Source organism: Lissotriton helveticus, chromosome 6 (genome assembly GCF_964261635.1).
Source record: "Lissotriton helveticus chromosome 6, aLisHel1.1, whole genome shotgun sequence".
Lineage (NCBI taxonomy): Eukaryota > Metazoa > Chordata > Amphibia > Caudata > Salamandridae > Lissotriton > Lissotriton helveticus.
The window spans coordinates 1787243359-1787268656 of NC_136067.1; the positions used below are offsets into that span (position 1 = coordinate 1787243359).

At 43.7% G+C, this 25298-nt stretch overlaps 1 protein-coding gene across 3 annotated transcripts in view; it reads left to right on the forward strand.

Moving 5' to 3' along the window:
* Window positions 1-25298, forward strand: part of PREPL (prolyl endopeptidase like) — a 416901-nt gene that overhangs the window by 174719 nt on the left and 216884 nt on the right. For all 3 annotated transcript variants that reach the window (XM_078649676.1, XM_078649675.1, XM_078649677.1), the window contains exons 4-5: window positions 6614-6680; window positions 12651-12848. In XM_078649676.1, coding sequence (XP_078505802.1) covers window positions 6614-6680; window positions 12651-12848 — 265 coding nt within the window. The remainder of the gene's footprint in view (window positions 1-6613; window positions 6681-12650; window positions 12849-25298) is intronic.

Genomic DNA, 25298 nt, shown 5'->3' on the forward strand with positions numbered 1-25298 from the left:
GTGAGGGTGAAAGGTGTGTGAGGGTGAGAGGATGTGTGAGGGTGAGAGGGTGTGTGAGGGTGTGTGAGGGTGAGAGGGTGAGTGAGGGTGAGGGTAGGTGAGGGGGGGTGAGGGTGATGGGGTGTGAGGGTGAGGGTGTGTGTGAGGGTGAGGGGGCGTGGGGGTGTGATGGTGAGGGTGTGTGAGGGTGAGGGAGTTGTCAGGGTGGGAGAGGGTGAGAGGGTTTGTGTGAGGGTGAAAGGGTGTATGAGGGTGAGAGGGTGTGTGAGGGTGAGAGGGTGGGTGAGGGCTAAGGTGCCCAGTGAGGGTGAAATCAGCCTTCCATGGGTGTTTTCTAGCTCGGGGTGGGCATGGCCTGACAATTCATGTTATGCTGTTCATACTGAAGCAGGACCAAAACAGATTTGCATATGGCTGCGGAGAACGTTTAATTAGAAAAATAAAATTGTGTGTTTAACATGGACGGGACGCAAATGGAGTAAATGTATTGTATTTTCTTTATGACGTTTTAAACTTGCCAGAACAAGGCCTCAAGTGAGAGCAATAAAGCAACAAGCTCTCGGCATTGCTGTGGCGGGGGAGCTCATTCCTTGAAGTCTGAAGCAGGGGGCGGAGGAGCGCATTCCTTTGAAGTCTGAAGAGGAGGGCGGTGGAGCACATTCCTTTGAAGTCTACTGCCGAGGCCAATGGTGTTTGATGTGCATGCGCCTGGCTCACATGAACTGTACCAAATCCGCAGTTTGGGGAGACTTTTCGGAGGGCTAATATAATCTCGCCAAACAATGCTTACACATTGATTCAGCGAGACCTAAAAACTGTATAACACTACCAGTCTGACAAAATTAAAAACACCAGAGGAACAATCACAGATAGTAGGATTTGTATAACCCTCTTGGAACTGGCTATGGGGTTCTTACAGGAATACAGGATAATTTCTTCTGCTATTACCCTAGCCTTTGTCATCAACGCTTTTTGTACCCTTGTTATTTATGGGTTCTCATCAGGACCCAGACTGGCTGTTTTCTCAATTCTTCTGACACGGATAAACGAGAGGATGGATTTATCTCTATGCGTCTTTTTAAGGGACCATTATTTTTGGACCGATTTGCAGGCTCTGCTCATTGCATGGGGAAATCACTGTTCTCCAATTCTTCTCTCAGCAGGCCAGCCGCACTGAAGATTAAATGGTCTATTCTGGCTTGTAGTGATAGGGCCCAACACCCCAGTACATAAACGTTCTAAAAGCGAAATTTTCCAAATTTTAACTTAAAATCCGACTTTACCATTTAAGAGGATTTTTAATTACAATTTCCCAGACACCAAACTTGACATTCCTAATTTCGCTCAATTGAAAGTTAACACGTATTAAATGTAATAAGGCAAACCAACGTTATCCTACGAGAGGGGTAGGAGAGTTTTTCACTAACAGGACATGTAAAAGTTAAAAGTATGTGTCCAACTTTTTAAATACACTGCACCCTGCCCTATTGGCAGTTTAGGGCATACCCTAGGGGTGACTTATATGTATTCAAAAGGAAGATTTAGGCCTGGTAAAAGGTGTATTTTACCAGGTCGAAATGGCAGCTCAACAATGCACACAGAGGTTGCAATAGCAGTCCTGAGATATGTTTAAAAGGCTGTTTAAATGGGTGACATAATCACTGCTGCAGGCCTACTAGTAGCATTTAATTTACAGACCCTGGGTACAAGTAGTACCACTTTGCTAGGGTCTTACAAGTTAATTAAATGTGCCAATTGGGTGTAAGGCATTTGCACCATGTTTAAAGGCGAGGGCACAAGCACTTTAGCACTGGTTAGCAGTGGTTAAGTGTGCAAAACCCTAAAAGCCCTTTACAATGGGTTTAGAAAACAGGAGGGTGAAGGTAAAAAGTCTGATGATGTCCCTGCAGAAAGAGCCAAGTCCAATAACTCCGTACTGCGAATGTGTGCTTTCGGCTGGGACCTATGAAGGTGTTAATGGAACGTTCACTTCTTTTTAGATAACACACATGCACACAGACTGAGCAGCTGCAAAAAGTGGAGAACAAACTGCTTCAATGAGTCTGAATCCTTGCGGCGATCATCGGGGTTTGAATGCACACACAGTGGCTGCTCCTGGCACAATAGGGAACTGCACACAGGACTAGCATGCACCTAATTGGTGAATGTTGGACGTGGCCCTTTTGGCAGGTTCACCCCTGACTTTTTGCCTTAAGCTCTGATTTTAGGCCTCTGCGCACTTTAGCACTGTGGCCCAGTGTAAAGTGCGTGCGCTCTCTGAGTGCCTTGTGGTGAGATTGGCCTGCCCTCCCATAGGAATGCATGGGGGATATGTTTGTCCATAGTAATTCCTGGTATGAGAGAGTGCAGGGGCGAGTTTAGTATGTATGAACTCGTGAGAATAAATGCTGCGCAATGGTGGGCGCAGATTTATGGTGACTGGTGGAGAAATGCCACTTTTAAAAGTTGGCATTTCTGTGTACTGTGTGTCTGCCTGCCTGATGTGAATTGCATGTCTGGCTTGTGATTGACAGGAGCTGAGAGGTGGGAGTCAGCCCAGTGGTGAATAGAGAGGTCTGCACGCAGATGGGAGGGAGGAGTTGCACCTGGGACCTGAATAGGACTGTGCCTCCCCTCCACAATGCTGGTGACGCCCCCTGTGGTGCGTCTGATCCCTGAGCCCCCACCTGACAAAGGAGAGAGGAGCTGAGCAAAACAAAGTGCTCCAAAGCTCCCCTAAACCAGTTCTGACTGGTATCCCCCAAGCCCTGGGCTGTGACACAAAGGGATTTACTAGTATAAATATAGGGGCTGTGACTCCATGAAAATGTTCAGTGTGCTGTATTTGTTCCTGACCGGGCATGCTGCTGCTGGGGCCCAGGGGGGGCTGCCAGGAGGGCTTGCCTTCCTGGGCCCTGCATTGCCCTTAGACCTCTACAAAAACTTTCTGCTGGGACTTATTCTTTTCCAGGACTTTCAGGACTATTGTGGCCTCTAGCGCCTTGTGAGCGCTTTATTTTGTTGAGATTAAGAAGCTATCTCCCTGCAGCTGAGGGAGAGCGTGGGCTTCGCATTGCACCTCTGTTAGAGGGAATCCCCAGCGTAGGGATTCCCCAGTTGTGCTTTAATTGTGGGTTCCCACCCCGCGTTCTGTTTCTACAATCGCAGGTGCCCTCCCCGCTCATATTTTTATTTAAATAGAGGGAGCCTACACCTCATTGCTGCATACTGGTGCCTTTATTTCTGCTGCGGGTGCCCACCCCGCTGTGATTGTCTTGGCGGGAGCCCACCTCGCACTTTGCTAATGGAAATCACCGCTGCTGCCCGGGCGAAAACCGGAAGTCAGGCAGCACGATGCCTGGAGCAGGGCGGGACATCCGCTTGAGGAAAGGAAGTCCTGCCCGCTGGAGACGAGAGAACAGTGCGGGGCTCCCATGAGGAAGGAAAGCCCCGCGCTGGGAATTGCAGTCCCGGGCCCCAGGAGGGTGCCCGGGTGAAGAGGACGGCGCCTGCCATGCGGGGCTCCCGAGAGTGAGGCAGAGCCCCACAGGTGCCAGCGCGTAAAGTCAGGAGGTGCGAGCCTCTCTGCGGCATCAGAGCAGTGCTGCCTGCGGGAGAGGAGACCCAGAGCGACGAAGAGAGCCGATGATTGTGGCGTTTTCCACCTGCATGGTCGGTGACGGGAGGGGGGAAGTTGTCGGGGCATACTGTCGGTGCCCGCTCCCCTCTGCCAGAGGAAGCACCAGAAGAGTCCCGAGATCAAGGGACTCTCTTTGAGAATGTGAAGGGCCCGGAGGCATGAGACATGCCAGCGCCCCACTAGATCTTCCCAGCTGCGCCACGAGAGCGTGGGCAGCTGCAACAAGGGGACAAGTTGGATTCCCTGATCCTGGAGTGGGGCCCACAAGGCACGGTCAGTACCAGTGCCACGTTTCTTTTCCCCTACACAGCTGCCCCACCTGATAGCGGGCAGCTGCACCGATTGGGCATTTTGGTATTCCAGAGTCCCCAGGGGGAGCTCCTACAGGACGTATAGTGCCAGTGCTAGTTCTCATGCTGATCTTAGCTGTCCTGCGAGAGCGTAGCCAGCTGCAACTTTGGGGCAAGTTTTATTTGGTCCCTGAGGGGGGACAGAAGAGGCACAGTGGTGCCAGGCCATATTTTGATATTCACAGCTGCCCAGCAAGTAGTGGACAGCTGCACCGTTTAGGTTTGCGCAATGGCGCATTTGGATTTCGTTGCATAGGCAGCAGACCTGACATTCTGGACACAGGGCGTTTGAGCCCCTTTTGAGATGGCCCGTTGGCCAGAGGGACTGGGAGGTAAATAGGGTGCCAGGCCCTAATGTAATTTATGCCTCTACTATGGTCTTTTTAGGAGACTATGTGCTAAATGTGAGTTATGTGGTGCTAGGAAATGTAATGTATGTACTATGTTTTATGCACCCTGTGTTATATCTCCTAGTGTGGTTCTTATGATTATGAGGTTGTTTTGCATATTATGGTTTATGCTAGTGAGATTATGTTCCACTGAGATTATGCCCCTAATGTGAGTTATGTTTAGGAGGTTAGGGTCTAATGTGTTTAGACTTATGAGAAGACTGTATAATGTGTTTATGCTGGTGTGGTTGGCGCAGAAGGTAATTCCCGCCTGATGTGATACTGTGCATTATGTAGTTTAAGTACAGTGGTTACCAGTGGTTACTGGTTGTTCGTTCATGATATGTCTTACTTTTACTAAGTTTGCTTTGTGATGGTTCTGACAGTGGTCCAGTGGGCCCTGTCAGGTGTATATAATCCCTTGTAGATATGACCCAGTGCCAGGTGGCACAATGTATATTAGGTGTTTACAATTCTGATGTGTTATAAGAATACAAAGGCTATTTTTGATATAACCTTGTGTGGAGTTCCTTTTGTAGTGTGCCTGGGATGTTGTTGCTGTGTGCATGCGCAAATGCTTTACACATTTCCACCGGGATAAGCCTGACTGCTCGTGCCAAGCTACCAAGGGGGTGAGCAGGGGTTATCTTTGTCGTGTAACTCCCTTGCCCTGACTAGAGTGGTGGTCTCTGCCTGGCTTTGATGGAAGCCTTAGCCAACCAGAGATCCCATTTCTAACAGTGAAATAAAGATCAGCTCAACCCACATGTGCCCAAACAATCCCCTTCACCAAGGAGGCAGGCTGGAGGATGGTGATGGTGTTAAAATGCTGGGAGAATTTTAGTAAGTAGAAATGACTTGAGGGTCAATGAGCGCAAATTAACCATCTTTATTACTAATATGTATGAAACGAAGTGACCATTGGGGAGTGGAAGTGCGCTTTATGTAACAAGAATGATATGTGGTGCTTTGTCTTGAAAAAAAAATAAAGTGTGTTATAAAAACAAAAATGTATGAAACGGAGTGAAGACGGCCCTAGAACACTAGGCATACATTCTCCCACTAGGACAACGATTCTTACAAGTTCAAATCAGTTCCTTGGTTCACATACCATTTGCAGTGGTGCTGCAGCTGAAGAATGAAATGTAAGCAATGTACTCTGGTTTGCTCCAAAGATTTTCTTGCTTGTCACTGTTGAATGATGTTAATTCAATTAGTGACAGACACAAAGTCATGTTTAACAAGATATGTTAAGGTACAACAGAGCTGCACTGACCACCTTACAGATCTGCTGGCAGCCTCCAGCTGAACTCTGCCCCTGCATAAAAACCTCTCACATGCACGAGAATTCTGCTCTACTCCCAATGGCATGTGCTAGCAATGGGCACAATTCAGGACACATACTACATACTACGGATAATATTAATGAGTCGTGTTGGTTTGCAGACCTCATATTAGTTCAGATGCCTCTAAAATGTAGAACTTAATGTCAACATGTGTAGTGTATGGTTGGAATTTGATATTAAAAGACGAAATTGATTATAAGATAGACGTTACTCATAATCATGAGCTCTAAGTGCACTTTTTTGTAAAATAATTGAAAAGGCTATCTTTTTCCATATGCTAAATTCTTGAGACCACTCCGGGTTCTAACTTGTAATTCTTCTATTATGTGAGTGGGGGCAGTGCAATGAAACACTGTATACTAGTCAGGAGTCTCACCTGGTCTTTGGTGAACCCTGATATATGAGGCTTCTTCTATTTCTTTATTCTCTAAAAGAGGTAAAAGATAGTTGAATAAAGTGTTGACTTCCTTATCCCCGCCTAAATTGGATCTTGGAAATAAAAAATCAGAAGCTTTAGCTTCAAATGGCTTGTTTCACAGCATGTGGAGGGGAGGACCATGCATGCTTAGTCTCCTCACAGTGAGCATCAGCATATTTTACAGTATGATTCACAAACAAGTTGGTTCTGTCCTCACATGTTTTAAGGGGGTAATACGACTTAGATATTGTATCCAACACATTTGCTATAACGCTCACAGGTGTAAATTGAAGGAAAATGTATTTAAGCAGAATAATGTTCAATAGAGGAGGACACATTTTGTGTTCCCTGATAAGTAGTGCATTGGCTTCTATACATCTTAACAATTAGAAAATGGATGAGACCGTACAAATTGATCTATGCAAGTTTATGAAGTGTTGATTTGGCAATCCTGTTTATTATTTCAACAGATCAAAATTGGTGATTTTACATACTTTGAAGAGGAAGGCGGAATTTTTCGTGCAAGACAAAATGAGGGTATACAGTACTTTTCACTTGTCTTACTACATTGTATATCCTGAAGACCCAGTAATTCTTTATGCTGCATTTCACTTTTTAGTCAATATTGAGGCCAAATTATTGTCTTTTATAGAAGGCTTAACATTCTTCCACTTCCTGATGATGATCCAGGCTGTGTGCTTGTTCTTGACTGCATATTTCAGAACACTGTCTTGTAGTATTATCATTCTCTGCTTCTATTTTGATTATCCTTTATGTACCTTTTAATTATTTTTGAAACACTCCAAAGGAACCTTTACATTCATATATGTGTACATGTCAAGTTGTCCGTACTCAAAAATGCTTTACTGTTAATTATATCAGGACATCAGAAAATCAGACTGCCTAGTAAATATCTGTCTTTTCTTTTAAAATTAAGACTTATTCTATAATAAATTGTGGAAATAGCAACTCTCTTAATGTTTTATCAAAATGTATTTCTTTTGTTGTTCATACACTTCAGAAATTAGAAATTTATGTGCATATAAAATGCTAATAGTGAAAGAAAACTATCATTGCAATAAAGTAAAATCACAAGGTATTTGACAAAAATAAGAGGTCTTAAATGTTGTTTTGAAACATATCGCCTCAGTGAATAATAGAAAATCTACACTCAATGGAGTGATATTTTTGTAAACTATATTTAAGCCACAATATTTATGTAAAGCAGCGTTTTTGCTATTGGTAATAGAGCATACAACCGAATCACAAAGTGACTTTCCATCAGTTAGTATTCAGAGAAACAGTGGGTGCCCACTAAATCAATAGGGTGACTTAATATGATATATTTTACGAAGTAATATATAACCTTAATTATATATTCAAAGATAGTTCATTTACAAAGTCGTAGGTCTATACAGAGACTGATTCCATAACAATCCCTTGACTTCATACCTGCGTACAAAAAGTTCCATTAGTGGGCATAGGTACTGAATGTATCCTACTTCAAGCTAATCAATGTAGTTCTGGTACTTTCTAAAATTAAGATTGCTACCGGATGCTTCTCGCAGTAGATTCCTCATCTTTGAATCCTCCATGGGCCTCAGACCTGGATCTGGCAAATTTTATAAATAGTGATAGCTTTATTCTGCCACTCGGTGGTGCCATAGCGACTCCTTATGTAGATCCGCTGGATTCATTTGGAACCAATGTAGCAGATCATTAATGTAAGACCAGTGTCCATTATGCCCCGTCTTGTTTTCAGCATACTACAGAAAGGATCATCTGGAGCGCCCTTTATTATTTTCACCAAACTTTTTTCATCTTTGGTATACGAGGTTTTAATACAACACATGAAACCATTACAAGATGGTGCCTCTCTAGAACTTATTTCACTGTATTTAAAGAGAGCCCAACAAACAACTGATCATCCTTCCTGAATTTCTTTAGATCACTCAGTGTAAAGGCTATGCACTCGTTTCGGATCAAGTCTGCATAAATACTTGTCAGCATTGGATGGATAAGGAAGGAGAAAAAGTGAGGCAAGCCCATTTTCTAGACAAGATGAAACAATGATAGCGCATCTGGAAAGAAAGACTGGTGAATTTTCAAGACCAATTTTGTCAGGAAAAACAATATATAAGAGGGTTTATTGATCCAGAGATACTGTCGCTATATCTGCTTGGGTTAAGGTTGTAGCAGTATTTTTGCTATCTGTCAGGCAGGGGCGGCTCCTCCGTTATGACAGAGGAGCGTCATCCCACTGCTGGGAAAATGTCCCTGTTCTACAGGGTCAACCTGTATTTATTACCTTTTTTTATGTTGAATCTGATTTTGTTGCTGGCTATAAAACTATACACTTTACCCCTGCTTACAAGGGATAAAGTGCTTGTGCTCCTTCTTTCAACATGAAGAAATTTGCATACCCATGACTCGCATATTTAACTTGCCTATAAGTCCCTAGAATATGTTACCCATAGGTTTCCCTGGGTATGTATGTTACATGTTACCAGTGGGCTGCAGCACACATTGTGCCATCCACTGCAGTTACCATGCAAGGCCTGCAACCAGTAGCCAGGCTGTGCAGGTTTAAACTTCAAATTCAACCTTTCAAAATATCCCCTTTTGACTGGCCTTAAACCCTCCTTTTAAATATCAGTAAGTCACAGCTCAGTATGCCTTACTGCCCATTAACCAAAGAACAAAAAAACTGCCAGTACTGAGATTCAGTTACCACTAAGACTTCTTCAATAGACTTTATGACTTTAACATAACAGTCAGCATTTTCAAATTGCACCAATAAATGGTTTATTCCACTTTTTTTGCATTCATTATTTTTGCAAAAGAACATCAATTTTTGTGCACAGAAATATATACAAGACACTTATAACAAACTAAATATAATAAATAGATTTCATTCAAACTTCCCACTAAATACATACCAACACAACATTCCTCATTATAAATTTGGCCAAAACAAACAAACAAACCTCATTCATACTCACACATCATTCATCCATAAACAACCCAGAATTAGAAAGACAATGGTCCCAATGTCAACAACACAAAGCAAATTTGCACAAAATTTTCAATGCAATATTTTTCCTAAATTGTATAAATTACAAAACCATCATGGTCTCGATGAAATCAGACTCATCAAAGTTTTTGAAAACAAATTATATATGACATGGGGCCTGGTCAACGCGTTTCGAACCCCGTGGTTAATGGGGTTCTCCTCAGGGCCTCAGGACTCAAAAAAAAAAAGAAAGAAAACAACGCAAATATAGACTAACTTGTCTGCAAAAACCACATAAAACCTAACCAGCACCCACCGGCGCCACCATCCCTACCTTGAATCTTCAGGGAACCAAACCCTCTTTCATATATCTGGTGTGTTGGTGATCTAAACATACACACACAAAAGGAGACACAAAGCGAAAAAAAGGACAAAATGACAAGATTGCTATGTATCTAAAAAGGTCACTGTCCCGGTCTCGGAGTAAACATAACGACTTACCCCTAACTGTATGTGGCAGTCATGGAATAGGCAGCAGTATGTTCTGGAAATAAAAACCAATTATGAGTGTGTATACCCGGTTATCTGGTAGAAACGATCAATGTACGGATATGTGGCAAAAACAGGAGCATGGAGCCATCAGTGGCTTACCGTTAATTGATACTGCTGCCACTGAAGCTAGCAGTTGACACTGCGAGTCACTTTGCTCAGCACTCAATTCCTGTAAAAAGAGGAGAGCGTGGTCATAAACCGATTCCCTGAGGCTCGACTGTGTTGCTGCCCGAGCATCGAACGGAAAACGCGGGCTTACCTTCTCGTTCGATCGTATCCCAAACTGTGTCAATTTTCCACAAACATTCCAGACCGGATTTCCTCATGTGGTTTAAACCAATTGACGCCGGTCTATTGGTTCACATGACCGGAAATGATTTGTGAAGCAAAGTATGCTTGGGTATTGTAGTTTTTTTTTAATAAACTTTATTGATTAAGCCGATACTGTCCCCGATTTCGGACCAAGCTCCCATCGAATTTAGAATTACTGTACCGACGAGAGATACAATAAAATGTCCCCCACATTGCACGTTGGAGGCATTATATAAAGGCTCAGTGTACCAAAAACGGCAACCTATTTCATTAATGTTTACGCCTGAAGCGAACCAATTCACACCGGTCTAGTAAGCTAAATGTCCTTGGGTGTTGTAATTTACCCAACAACGATGCACCTTTATTTGTTCTGAACCAAACTCAAATCGGATTCATAATAGATATGCCAGCGAGTGCTTCAATAAAGTCTCCCCCACATAGAATATAGCAAAAATTATGTGAAGGTCCCATATACCACAAATTGTACTGCCCATTAAGGCAGGGTGAATGGTATTTAAGGGAAGGATATGTAAAAGTTTAATGTTAAACATGTCCTTACAGTGAAAAGGCATTCAAAGCTATTTTTACTGTAGCAGGTCTGGTTATTTCATAGGAAAACACTGAGATGCAATATTATATACTAATCCTGTATCTTGGGAACGGGACAAGCTAGAAAAAATATTTTAATGATTAAAAATCCAATTCAACAGTGAAGTTGGTTTTGTTCTAAATATTACAGATAGGCAACTTTTAAATATTCACCTTTGCCCCACCTGAAGGCCCTGGAAACTTAATCTGCATTTTGTTCTCCTACTTTGGCCAGCTACTAATTAGCATTTAAATAGGTGTGAAGGAGGTGTGAACCTGCTATCGGGAGCAAAACAATGGTCGAACCAGAATGGGCTGAGATGGCCCATCTGAATCTGATAGAATATGCAAAGTGGGGCTTGGAGGGTTCCCTTTGACATTAAAGTGTCAAGTCCTACTTGCATGTCACATCCTGCTTGACCAGCTTCATCTGGTTTTTCATACAGCACTAAGGGCGCACTTCAAAAAGGCCGGTCCTGCCACAAATAAATATAAGACGACACATGAGCAGGGCCCTTCTCTTGTCCTGCCAGCCAGTCAGTTCCCCATTATAGCAGGACCCTCTTTGACATTGCAGTATCACAGCATGCTTGACAGGCCTGCTTGGTTTACATATAATATTTGGGGCACAATCCAAAGGAGGGAAACAGAATGCCAAAACACTTTGTGTGTATTCAATATCTGGCTGCTGAAAGCTCAGCTTTGATTTTACCAGACGTCGGTCTCAGAGTTTGTTGGGGGTACAGGGACTGGCTAAAATAGATTTAGTGTAAGATGCGGGAGGACACCATGATTACGATAGTACATGCGCCAAATACACCCAAGCCCTCAGAGCCTGAGTTTAGTTTGGTTGAAGGATTTGGCCATGTTGAAAATGCCAAAGTGGGTAGGGTCAGCCCCAGGAATATTTACTCATTGGTTAGGGCCCCCTCAGTGGTCATTCCCATATACTAGCTCATGAAAAACACAAATGTGGCACCTCCAGGCACCCACTTCATAACACTCCTGGGCTTGTGGAAGATCAGAAGAGGACTGTACCTGCTGTCTGACACCCGAGAAAACCCCAGAAGACTGGACCTGCACTCCCTCTTGTACCCAGGACAGAGAAGTGGACTCCAAGGGCCATAAGGTTGAGCTATAAAGGCCTTATCCTACAATCCCCAGTTGATCGGGGACTTCTGCCTGCCACCCTGTCCCTCTAAGTGTGTGACTTGAGGTCCTGGGGGCTTTAGAAGTGTACTCTTGTGGTGAATTGAAACTGAAAGGACTAAAGTCAGAAGGTAAAATCTTTGACCAGGATGAACCTGGCTAGTGTATCTTACGCCTACTCCATCGCGTTTTGGCTCCAAATAGCGCCTGGTTCATGTTTTACTGCAACCATTGACTATCATAGTCACTTAGTGCTTCTTGCCACCACTTCTACTTAAACCTTTATAATTGTAAACTCCAGTTCCCCCATTTGACTTTTGTCATTTTAGTGTAAATTTGTTTATAAAATGTTACTATATTTTTCTAAATTTGTTTTGGGATTTTTCTTGTTATGCATTTTGACTTTATTACTGTTTTAGTATTGCATAAATATTTTACACATTGAATATAAGTTAAGACTGTCTGCTCTGCGCAAAAGCTGCCAGGTGGTTAATCTCAGGTTTATTTAGTGACTTTAATTGGTCACCCTGACAAGAACTGTGATTATTACTTGAGGTGGGTACTTACCCCCCTAAACTAATAACCCAATTTCTTGAATTACTGTTTTCATAAAAATCTTAAAAAATATTAAAACTTTAACCCGTTTACCACGGTGGCAATTCCGCCGCGGTGCGAGCGTTCTGATGCACGGGCGGGGACCGTCAGCCAACGGACATGCGCAGCACTGCCGAGGTAGTGCTTGCGACGGCCGTTAGCCGACGCATCCACGCAAGGGGTTAACACATACTACTTTTGAAGTAACTACTATTATATTTCAATATAGATTCCCACTTGAAATTAATACTTGTTTACATCATGTTATTTTGTATTTTCATTTCGTATTGCTTTCGCAGGACTTGTTGAAAATGTGCTCATTTTGGAAGATCTTGATTTTTCTGTTGGCCGCATTCAACGTATTCGAATTTCTCCGGATCAAGAACGCCTCGCTGCTAGCGTGACAGTAAGCGACAGTGAAGAAGCTAGATGCATTATTGTGAACCTGCTGAAATTGCAACATATTGAATATGTCATCCCAAATGTATTTAGCTTTGGTAAGTGTTATCACATTTTAGGCCTAACACATTTAAGTACATACATCAGTCACGTGTGAATGATAGAAACGTGCTTCGGTGAAAAAATGGTTTTGTTACAATAGTACCTTCAAATAATTTACAGCACAGTTTTGCCCATTCTGTTATGTACTTGTGTAGAATTAGTGTGCAACTTGTCCAGTTTGTGGTGTTTTGATGCCTAAGGCTTCTTCAGGAATTCCTTTACCTACAAGCTGTGGGAGAACAGCAGTAATACACAGCCTACAGATAACCAAAGCTCAATATATTTTGCCCTTAAAGATTTTGAACATATTTCCTCAATGCTACAAAAAATCCTAGCAAACACCATGTCTTCCTCGATTAGATCTTTTGGAATCACTAACTACAGACTTTAACCACAAAGTAAAACCCATCTGAGGATAGGAAGAGATGTCACCCGTCTTAATGTATCCTGCAAATGATTACTGCCTTTAAGAACTTGCTTTCTCAGAAGATTTGTAGTCAGTATCTGCCTTATTGCTTTGATTGCATGTTATTCTTTCTGTCCAAAATGTTAGCATTTCCACTGTTCTGGCAGTCTCTACCATACAGCTTGCACAAGCTGTCTTTTTCTCCAGTAGTTGACAAATAACACATGGAAGATCACACCATAGAGCTGATAGTCTTTAATATTCTCAATAATACGGAGCTCACATTTCCTTCCCAGTACAGATTAATCCTAATATGCTCTTGTACCTGTAGAGTCCCAACAAATGTGCTAAATCACTGAAGTTCATAGCCCTAAAAATTGGAATTGCTTTCGACTTCAACATACACAACTACATGTCCTAGAGAACTTTTTAAACCTCACCCGACTGTTCAAGTTTTGAGTTGCCACATGGTAATGCATAATTGGCGCTATTGTCAATCCCTTAGCCGATGGTACAGGCTTCGAAATCAAATCTGTAACATGAAAATAAAGTGTTCAAAAATATAGAGTTAAAATAAAGACTCAATAGGTAGATCTTGCCACTGGCTATGATTTTTCCTGGAGCCCCTAGCAGAACTTCTCTTACTTTGCTGATCTTGCTATTGTGAGGGGCAAGGAGGACCAAAAAAGATGGGGGAAGCTCAGAGGAGAGGCGCTGCTCCATAGGTGCAATTATAGAATGATTAAGGCCCCAAGGACACACATTGCAGTGCTCTCTCCCCCCCCCCCGCAGACCTGTCAAAGAGGTGCCTGTGCTGTCTCACTTAGGTGAGTCCCCTACAAGAGTACCATATCGAGGTGTGATGGAAACTTTGAGGCATGAGCGAGGATGGACAAGAACGAGTTCTTATATGCAAACCTGCACCGCGGAGTGGACTACCCGGCTCGGTGGCAGGGTGTAGCAGAGAAGGATCTGGGAAGGTTTACATTTTGTTAACCACATTGGCCTTGTTTATGCTAGAGGATCTGCAGAGGCACAAGGATAATGGAGTGGGATGATTTGGTCTCCTTGAACCCTTAAGGGCATTGTTTGCATGAGGCTTTGCATGATGTTGATATTCCGTGATTATTGCTTGAAATATTTAACATTCAGACTTGTGGCCTAGAACCATGTTAGAAGACGAGGCAAACATTTTTGAGTGGAGCATCTTGCTGAGACCATGCCAGAGAGCCAAAAGAAGAAAAAAGAAGGATGCCAATTAAGAATTCTTTAAAGCATAGGGATTTTTCTCACAAAAAAGCTAAAGAGAACCACTCATGGTGGGTTTGATTTGAGAGAGTGTAGTACTTACAGTTAGAGAAAATCGAGTGTACCTCAGTCACTGCTTTACATAGCAACTTGTCAACATCTCTATTGCGTTGCATTCAGTGAATTAAAAAATAGAGGGGCTCACAAGAATGATGGGCTTTGAGCAAGCACTTGAGGTGAATAAGCTTAATAGTACCGTCGGACATAGTTAAGATCAAACTCCTCCCTGAGGGCATGAAGGGAATTTAAACATCCTGTGGTTGCAAACATTTTACTTGTACAGGGTGAAAGTCCTCCACAGTTTGTACAGAGGTGCCCAGCTTAAGAGTCTGAGGTGTCCCTGTGGAGACCCAAGCTTCTAAACTGGAGAGTGAGATGGAAGATGTGATTTACACCATGTTGGAGTCTGGAGGCACTATGATATCCTGTTACACGGCTCCCACAAGATGGCATAACTATAAAGAATTGGCAGGAGAAACTATAATTCTGTTCCCAAAATCAAATCAGAAGGCACGGGATCTTATGAAAGTGATGAGATGAAAGGAAGTATGCTGTAGGGATGTTTGCTTCTTCTCTCACCTTCAGCTTCAAATACTGACAATGAATTGCAGTCAAGTTGGCCTTAAAGAAGGATCTTGACTTGCTGTCTCCTTGCAAGGCGTAATGCAATGGGTTTGTCTTCACACGAAGAGACCCTTGGGGCTTTTATAGATGGGATAAAGTGTGTTGGTTCTGGACCACAATGATTTCCATATTTTACTGTCAAGAATCTTGAATAGCTGTTATCGGGCATTTGGGACATCTGGTGTTTCTCTTCTTGATGGATGGAGGGATATTTTTGTGAATACGAGATATTATCTAGTCTGAATGAATGGATGTTTTGTGACTGTATTACTCACTGTTTCCTGGTTCACTTCTTTCCCCTTTTAGGGCCCTTATGGGCCATACCAACTTCCATTCTAAAAACGATGTATCAATTGGAAAATCTATAAGGTGGTTGTTTTCAGCTAAAATGATTTAAAATTAAAATAAAGACTTAATAATAATAATATACGGTACAGGAGAAAAGAAATATAAACTATATTATTTATATTGACCACATTTTATTCATGTGGAACATGGATTCTCTTCTTTACAAACGTTTTTGTGTTTAACTTTGTGGACAACAGTGATAGATTCACCGTGTCCCCCCCCCCCCCCCCCACCCCCCATGTGTTTTATATTGCTGTAAATAGGTTAAGCCTTGGATAAGGCTGGATTGGCTTTTCTCATGATTTAGATGTATATATTGTTCACTGCCCTCCTTCTCTCACTTACCCTCACATCTGCACATTTCTGCACTTAACTCCTCCCGCCCTGTTGGGGCACCTTTTTATAATTGTATTTAACAAATGTTACGTATGTGAACGTGAGATTCCATGTTCCGCATGATTAAAATGTGGTCAATATGAATAATATTGCTTTTAATTGCTTTAACAGGTGTTGTTGACGTATATATTTCTTTTCTCAAACTTGTATCCACTGGGGCCATTTTTTCCTGAACCGTACTTTACCCAGGTCCTAGTGACGTGTCTGGGATGAACCCCTTTGTCTTGTAACTCTAATAATAATATACAGCAAAAATGAGGACCACACAAAAATTTCTACCTGCAAAGATGTAGAGACGCAACTAATCCTACTAACAAGCACTTGCTCCCAATTTTGCTATTGCTAGAGATAGACCAACAATGTAACCCATGCAAATAGCGATTGACTGTTGCTAGTTTTGATGATTTTTGGGAAAAGGCAATCATTTTAGTGGGTAGACATTTTAATTTATCTTTTATTTTGCACTCTACATTTTAAGTTTTTACTATTATTCAAAGACCAACCAAACCCCCTTGACATGGCCATATGAGGCCTACAGTGGGCCCGTTGGTTGTATACTTCCCTCCGTCTAGGGATCACAGATGGTTACAAGTGCTTAGTAGAGTTAGTACCCAATTTTTGATTGCTGCTAAAGAGCACGTGCCTCCTTCATCTGTCTCAGGATTCACTCTTTCTCAGAACTCAGTGACTGCTGCTGAAGAGCGCCTGTCTCCTTCACCTGTCTAAGGCCTCTGTCCCTTGCAGGTCTCAGTCTGCCGCCTCACTGTAGGAGTGAGGCTGCCTCATGCAGGCTCGCTGCCACCAGACAATAGATCCCAGTGCACCTTTGTGCATCTCTTAAATCTGTGGCCTGGCCACACTGTGGCCAGGCAGCCATCTAGAGCACTATCTCGCTCTATGTTGTGGTTTCACCGGGTCATTCTCAAGATCTGTGGGACATCAGACATATCCCTACTTTTTGTCTGTTACGTTAAAACCCAAATAGGTGCTGAAAACTGCATCACTCACTCTATTAGCACATTCCTCTCCTCTCCTCGCCTTCTCTGTGACTCCCTTCACTGGTGCTTCACCCAGCGGGGCCTCGTGGCATCTCCACTGTCTGCATGCATAGTCCAAACATCTGCGCCTGCTGGGTGCAGGATCAGCTATTCAACCTCACTCCTGTAGCCAGTGTATACTCAATACAGGGATGTGCGCGCACTCCTCCAGTTGTTTCACACCCACCGGCCCGCTTCAACATGAAACAAGCACCACTTCAAAGTTTATATTTAAAGAGAAGCTTGTTCAGCCTGTGAGCTCCGATTTCATTGATCCTCTTGGACTGTGGCAGGCCACCAAGACACCAACCTATTTCATATCTTAAAATTCAGTGATGTATCGAATGTAATAAAGTTCCCAAGGCAAGAGAAGTACCTCTTCAAAATAGTGGCCTCAATTTAAACATGCAATGTTTGTGTTTTCTCTGATTTCTCGTGTAAAATAATGCATGGTTATATATATAGACACCCGAACTGTGTATTCAGATTCCTGTTGGCCTGGTAGAGCAACACATGGCTGGAAAATCAGTGGTTACTCCCAAACCTGTTTCTCATTTTCGGGAAAGTAAAGTTAGAGTCAGATAGCCGAATGAGCGCTTATAATGTGACGGAAAAGTGCTTATCTTTCATTTCAACCTAAAATAATTAGAGGGCTTGTTACACTGTTTGTCACACATACATTGCACAGCGAATGCGTTCTCACATAACTCCCGAATTAACAACATTTTCAAACATTTACTGCCAATTCCGCGTAGAAAATGGGGTGTGTTTTTAGCAGTGCTGTGCAAGGAGACAAATGGATCGAAGTTGGATAGAACTCTTTGAAGAAATATTACTAACTGTTAATAATTTACAATTCAGAGTCGTGGCATATAATAATGCATCATTAGGGCACTTTTGTTTCAGTTCACTTGATAGACATGCTGCTCACATGGAACAGGTGGCAAGAGAAATATGTCTGAATAGTCTTCCTTTAGCAACGGTTTCCTCTGACGAACACTCCTGTCCACTCGGTGTGAAACGTGAAGGCATGAAAGATTCAAGAGAGAAAGGGTTGGGAGTAAATAGTTATGTTCCTTGTGTAGGTTAACAAAAGAACACGATGGTCGTTCGTGTTAGCCTATTTTGAGGTGGCTGCCATTGTTCTCTGAAACTAACTACAATGGTCGAAGAATGAAAAACATTTGCATTTCGACAACCCTAGATTTGTCAAAAACTGAGGAAAAGGTGTTTTTGTAGCAGAATCCTCAGTAGCGCCTAATTTTTGTTAGGGAGTTTTCCTGTACCATTAAGATTTGTCTGGAAAATTAGTTTACCAAATATCTTCATTTTTATGTAGGAAGCTTCATCCCCAGCCGAGGTTGGACAAGTGCACTAAGGTTGCATTTCAGGAAGGGCAACCGTTGCCAGCTTAGGGCATTTCGACGGGAGGGTTTGCGACTTGCAACAACTCACTAGACCTTCTAAAGTGAAATATCCCACTACGTTAAGTATGAAGAGGATATCTTGGTAGACCTTTTACAGTCTTTCCACTATGCAAAATTGTTCTATTCTGAGGCGCACATAATAGAAAATGTAATTTTTTATGATTATGGACTTCACAGCAAGTACATGCTACAAAGGTTTTCTTCTCGTAAAATGAAAAAACCGAAAAATTGTGCACAAAATCCAATTATTATTTATTAGGCAAGATCTTTTTGTTTGCAGAGAGATTACTTATGAGTTTCACCATGAAGATTTTTCCACAGTCTTACGTGGCACTTCAGTGAAGAAAGAGTACCTGGTGAATTAAGTGGAGTGGAACACCCCTTTTTTAAGACTGTTTTGGCAAGTGATGTATTCACACTAGAAAAAATCATTTTGAAGACAAAAATAGAGATATGTATGACATTTCAATAATAATGTAACCTTAAGCATGCACTCCTCAGTTGAATGGGACTCCAAGAGATCCCCAGCCACCATTCTACAAGTTGGATTATTTCATGGGTCAGTCCTATGTCAGTTCCTTTTCTCCCTTTATGCCACTTCCCTTGGTGACATAATCTCCTTAATGCCGATAAACCACAAATCTTCTCTTTTCCTACCCTTTCTTCTCACCTGCAATAATGTATCTCTGATTCACTACTATCTGACATTGAATGACCCTCCTCCAAAACTGCGGCACTTTACTTTTGGTCCTCATCTGCATCCAACACTCTTCCTAATTCTATCCACTTTCCTTCTGATTTACTAAATAGTGCCTGTTCTGCCAGGATCCTTGAGGTTCTCTTGAACCCTTTTATGCTTTTGGAGTCATTTGTCACCACCACTGCACCGCAACATTTTTACCATGGCCTTGGGGCCTCCCACAATACTCCTTCTCACATTTGGACATGGTTCTCAGTATTGCAACCAGAGCCTTGGTCAACATGCCAAGGCACACACTTCCTACTTTATTTTACCACTAAGCAGGGTGACTCGGAGATAAAAATAGGACTCGCTACAGCAATTGACAAAGTAGTCCACTTTCCTCTTTTTCTTATTACCTTGCCAACGTAATTATTCTCTACGCACACTCAAAACCACTGTGTGCTGCATATTGATTTCAATCTCTATTCCTTCTATACCCAGCTCACAGTAACTGACTGTTCCCAGTAATCAAAGCACGCCCTGCAATCAGTGTGTTCAAAACTACAGTAAAATGCCACCTCATAAGTTTGGAACAATAGAACAATTTATTAAGCACTGTTAGACCTGGCATCCTTAGCACGGTTTCCCCCTAACGTTTTGCTTTCTGACCTCTTGTCTTTGCTCAATCTGCTTTTGCCGGCTATAGGAATCTGAGTACTTTACCACTGCTACTACCAGTGCTAAAGTGATGTGCTGTCTCCTCTAAACATGGGAATACTGTCTTGTACCCAATTGGCATATTTATTTTACTTATAAGTCCCTAGTAAAGTGGTACCTCATGTACCCAGGGCCTGTAAATGAAATGCTACTAGTGGGCTGGCAGCACTGTGGGCCACCCACTTAAGGAGCCCTTTAAGCATTTCTCAGGCCTGTTCTTGAGGAGCCTGTGTGTGCAGTTCAATCTGCCATTTCGACCTGGCAAAATAAACCTTTTGCCAGGCTCAAAACTTCCTTTATCATACCTATAAGTTGACCCTAGGTTAGGCACTGGACAGCCAGAAAAACTCTTAATTTCATTTTCCACCACTACAAGGCCCATCTCTCCCATAGGATAATATTGGGATCACCTTATTACATTGTATAAGTGTCATTTCCAATTGAGAAGAGATTGGACAGCCAAGTATGGTGTCTTTAGAATCACAATCTAAAATCACAACTTATAGTGAATTCAGATTTTAAATTGTAATTCAGAAAATACCACTTTTAGAAAGATGGCATTTTCTTACTTTAGTCAAGTGGCGTCTTCTGCCTGTCTGTGAATACACGTCTGAGGTGGGCAACAGCTGGGCTTTGTGTATTACTCCTAGAAAGCCGCCCACAATGAGGAGCTTAGGTGTGACTGAATGGGACATCACAGGCAGGATGGGAGGCTGCTGATGGGCAAGATGACAGCTGATTAACGCCGCGGAAGGGCAGAGCTGACCTTCCTCTCCCTCACGGGTGCCCTGCTGGAGATGAAGGATTACATTTAACAGATATGCTTCACCGGTTTTGCTCTCAGAGTGTTTTGACCCCGCTGACTCCTATGTTTGCTGGCTTTGGCTCTAATGAAAGCCCGAGGAGCTGGACTGTGTTAACAGATCATTTGCATTACTGCTGCAGCATTTACGGGAGGCTTCGGAACAGTGTTCGGCTCCCGCTGTCTTCGTGGATAGCGCTACAGATTACTCTGCCTCTGCGACGCTGAATTGTAACAAAAAAGGCCCCTAAAGCAGCAAAAATCTTGAAGGAGCAGGGGGGCACGAAAGAAGACAAGAACACCAAGGACGTTAAAGATCCGAAAGACCTGAGAGACCTGAAAAAGGCAGCCGGGGGGCCAAAGAAAAGAATGAACACCTGAAAGAGCACACGGGCGGACTGGTCTCGGACACTGAAACAAACCAGGGGCAGACACGGCGCGGAGGCGCCAAAAAGAAAGGCGAGGAGAGCAAAATGCTGGATGTTGGTGTGGCTGGTAGCACAAGATTGCGGACAGCTAATGCTGGTGAGTGCACTCTGCGCCAGCCATTAGTAATGTAGGCGTTTGGGATGTCAGGCCCTACAGACACTACAGCAGTAAGTCCAGGGGGCAGTATGAGTTTACCGGTTAGTGCCCCTGTTCTGACTTCGCCGCCGGGAACCAAAACTGTCCAACAAACTCTACAGGTTGCTCCACAGGTGGGAGTCCCGGTCCAGACTATGTCAAGCACTGCTCTTTCCATCACCACCCAGCTGCATTCTGGGTCTGGTAGTCTCTCCTATGAACAGCCACTTCAGACAGGAGATAGTAATGTGCTGGTTTCGGGGGGAAATAGAGCGAGACAACTGGAGGGAAATGAGGCAGATGGACTGCATTTAATGCCTAATTTGGAGGGGGAGAGCCAATCCACAATTGCATGCTTGGTAAATACATACAACAGTAGTGGGGGCAACGGCGCTGTGTTAAACAAGGGCGCAAGTGGCTCTCACAATAACGCCCCAATAGGAGGTATAAATACAGAGGTCGTGGCTGAGGCGGGGGGTTTTGGGGGTCCCCCCATAGTCAATCCAAGGTCACTTGCGTGTGCAAAATCACCCCACTAGGGAGCCTCCGGGCATCGAAGTTGGAAATATGACCATCTCTGGTGAGCCGAGCAATCAAGGGACTATCTCTACTTGGCTGAGCACCCCCCTGCTTTCCCCCAACAGAGAGAAGTTTTTCTCACTGAACGACGACTCTGACACATCTGAAATCAGTGTGCAGGATTCATCACAGGAGAGTGTCTCAGGGGAAGAGGCCCCGGCTGCGCAGAAGAAGCATCACAACCAGCTCAAGACCGCTAGGCGACGGACCAGGACAAAAGGCCAATCCCCGGATTCAGCCATTAGGTGACTTGAATGGGACTATTCCGCATCAACCATGACAGCCGGCTCTGGCAGTGGGCCTGAAGCCGGCACAGGAGGAACTAATGACACTGGCAGCACACCTCCACCTCCATCCCCTACTCGGAAGCTACTGTACACGACCCTCAAACAAATGCAGGGCGAGGCGCGGCAGGAAAGCAAGAGGTCGCAACTAGCTACTAAGAAACTTCAAGGGGCAATTCGTAAAACAAATAAGTTATGCTCTGACATGTCGGAGTGGATAACTGATGTAGAAGCACAAACTGTTGCAGTAGAGGGGGAGGTAGAGAAATTTCATATATTTAAAGCTGCTCAGGAAAAACAAGCACGGGATGTGGACTGGAAACTCGAGGATTTTGAGAACAGGCAGCACTGAAACAATGTCCGGTTGCTAGGCCTTTAGGAAAATGTGGAGGGGGAGAATATTCTGGCCTTCGTTGTGAAACTCTTGAAGGGTGCATTCCCAGATTTGGCCCACTGGAACTGGGAGATGGAAGTGCAGCGGGCGCATCGCTTCCCGATGTTCAGGAAGAATCAGACCAAACATCAGGGAGAACGACCTAGAGCTATACTGATCTTTATTGGCAACTTCCTGCTTAGGCAGGCAATTATAGATCGTGCCAGACCTGACTCAAAAAGAACAGTAGAGGGGCATACCTTCTTCGCTCGGCCGGACTTTTGCCACACAACGGTCGAGCGGAGATGGAGGCTCGCCAGCTGATCACCCCATTTCAGGGGTTGGGCTGCGAAGCCTTTTTGTTATTTCCTTCACGACTTAAGGTTATCTACAAGGAGAGGGTCAGAATGTTTTTCTCGGAGATTAAAGCGCAAGTGTTTCTCACAGAATTAACCGAATTTCGAGGTATGAGGGCTTTGGTGAATGCAGTTGAAAGTGAAAAGGGTCCCACAGGTAAGGATTGATGTTTTTGTCTAGATAAAAAAAGTCTGTCCCAAAAATGATTAATATATGGGTAATTCTGTTAGTAATCAATTAGTTAGTAATCATCTAAGTGTATGGATGATAGGGCTTGGGGAGAAAGAGAAGTGATGGTAAGAAATATTTTGTTTGATTACCATTGAAATCACTTCCTTACTAAAGCTGGGGGGATGGGGTCGGGGTCTGTAATCACTTGTTAGACTGATGTTATGATGTTTTCATTGGGGTTTTGAAGTAAGTGTAGCATTTTTATTTTCAGGGTCACCTGGGGGGGAGGAGGCCAGCGCTGCCTGAGATGAAGTAATCTCGGTCATATTTAGGTCATGTCTGACCTAATTGCCTGTAAGGGAGGTAAGGGGGGGTGGGGGTTGGGGGTGGGAGGCCGTTTTCTGTTTTTTTTGGAGGGGGTTGGTGTGGGATCAACACAGTATAAGTTATTCTTGTTGTTGTATGACTTTATTCGATAGAGTGTATCATAAAAGTGTACAGTTCATACATCAAGTTAAAAACAGATACATTCCCTTTTTTCCCATTGATAGAAAAAACGATGTCGCATTGTCATACATACAGTACAAAAATAGAATATTAAAAAGCAATGTGTTATAATAACAGTTAAAAATACTTAAAAACACAAATTTTAAACAATTATCACTCACTGAAGACCATAACAAAGCAGAGGGCATTGCAGGGGCTCCATAATCTGCAACTAATGCGCCTATAGGAGCTTGGATCTAACTAGCCAAGCGCATCCTAGGTATTTAGCTGTCCCGCATACTACACTGAGCACAGAGGTGTCTCATGTAAGAATGATCAATGCCTCTCTATGATGCTTAGTCCCTAAGTTGGAGCACACGGGTTTCAACCATCTCCGTCTCGCCTGGCCATATGCTGGACAGGCGAAGAGAAAGTGGGGGATAGATTCTGAGGGGGAAGCGCAACCAGGGTAACCTTCTGCCCTCTCTCCCAGGGGTTTCCACCCCGCAATGAAAGCAGTCAGAGGTAGTGTGCTAAGCCTAAACTTCAAATACAATGCCCTATCTCTGGAGAATTCAATGAAGTCTAGGAAGGGTTCCAATTTGGGAATGGGCTTGGAGTCTAGGAACTTCTCCGTCAGGGAACCATGCTTCAGAGTTCGTGTTACTTCGTTAGACACCCACTCCCAATAGGCCTTCTTAACTACTTGCTTGGGTGGCGGAGACTGGCTTTCCCAGGCATCCGCTAGCCCAATGTCCCCCATTAAATACTTCAAATTTGAGACTCAGGGTATCTTGCGGCCTGTGTCTATGCGAAGCAATTCGGTCAAGCCAGAAGCATAGTTACATAATTCGGGGGTCCTTCTGAGACGAACCCAGAATAGGAGAGGGCGCAGCCTTGCTATGTCTCTAATTGAGTGTCTACCAAAATCGAGGCGGAGAGGGACCAGAGGTGTCTATGGGGGGAGTGAGATCAGGTCCCTATAGAATTTGTTTTCTGATTTTGCTAGCTCTGCGATGTTCTCGAACCCCCACAATTCTGCCCCATACAGAGATGAGGACAGGGCTTTCCCCTCATATACCTTGATGGCAGGGGCAACGGGTCGACTGTGGGAGAGGCGCTGATGCCTTGCTATTGCCCCCGACACACGCTTATGATTGAGTAGCATCTTTGACAAGTAAGAATTCCATTTCATCAAGTTGTTGACCCGTACACCCAATTAGTCAAAAGCCTCCACTGATTCTAAAGGGGAGTCATTCAACTGGATGGTGTTTCTAAAGCGCTTCGATGGGGCCAAAGCCATTAGCTTAGTTTTAGTTGTGTTTATACATAGGCCTCTGGTCTTTCAGAACTGACTGAACCGATACAGCAGTTTTTGTTTGCCCATCGGGCTTTTAGAGATCAGGAGGGTGTCGTCTGCAAAAAGCAGCGTAGGTGTTTTTTCCCCTGCCACAGTTGGTGCATCGGCAGGATCCTCCCTTAAGTAGTCCACGACCCCGTTAACAAACAGGGAAAACAGGGTTGGGGCCAGGACGCAGCCCTGGCGTACCCCTCTCTCAACCCTAACTCTCTCCGTCAAATGGCCCTGTCGGCCCCACCTTACTCTAGCTTAATTCTCCTCGTGCAGACGCACAATCAAGACCAGGATCAGGGGTGGGAAACCCAGCTCCGACAGGACCCGCCAAAGCTCGGCACGGGGGACCAGGTCAAAGGCTGTTCTAAGATCGATAAATGCAAAATAAAGGCTGCCATTTTCGATCGATACCGATTTCCAATATATCATAAAAAATCTAAAGACCTGGTCCATCTTGCCCACTCCCTGTCTAAATCCTGCCTGAAAATGGGACAAAATCTCGTCTTCGTCTATCCAGGAACTCAATCGCGT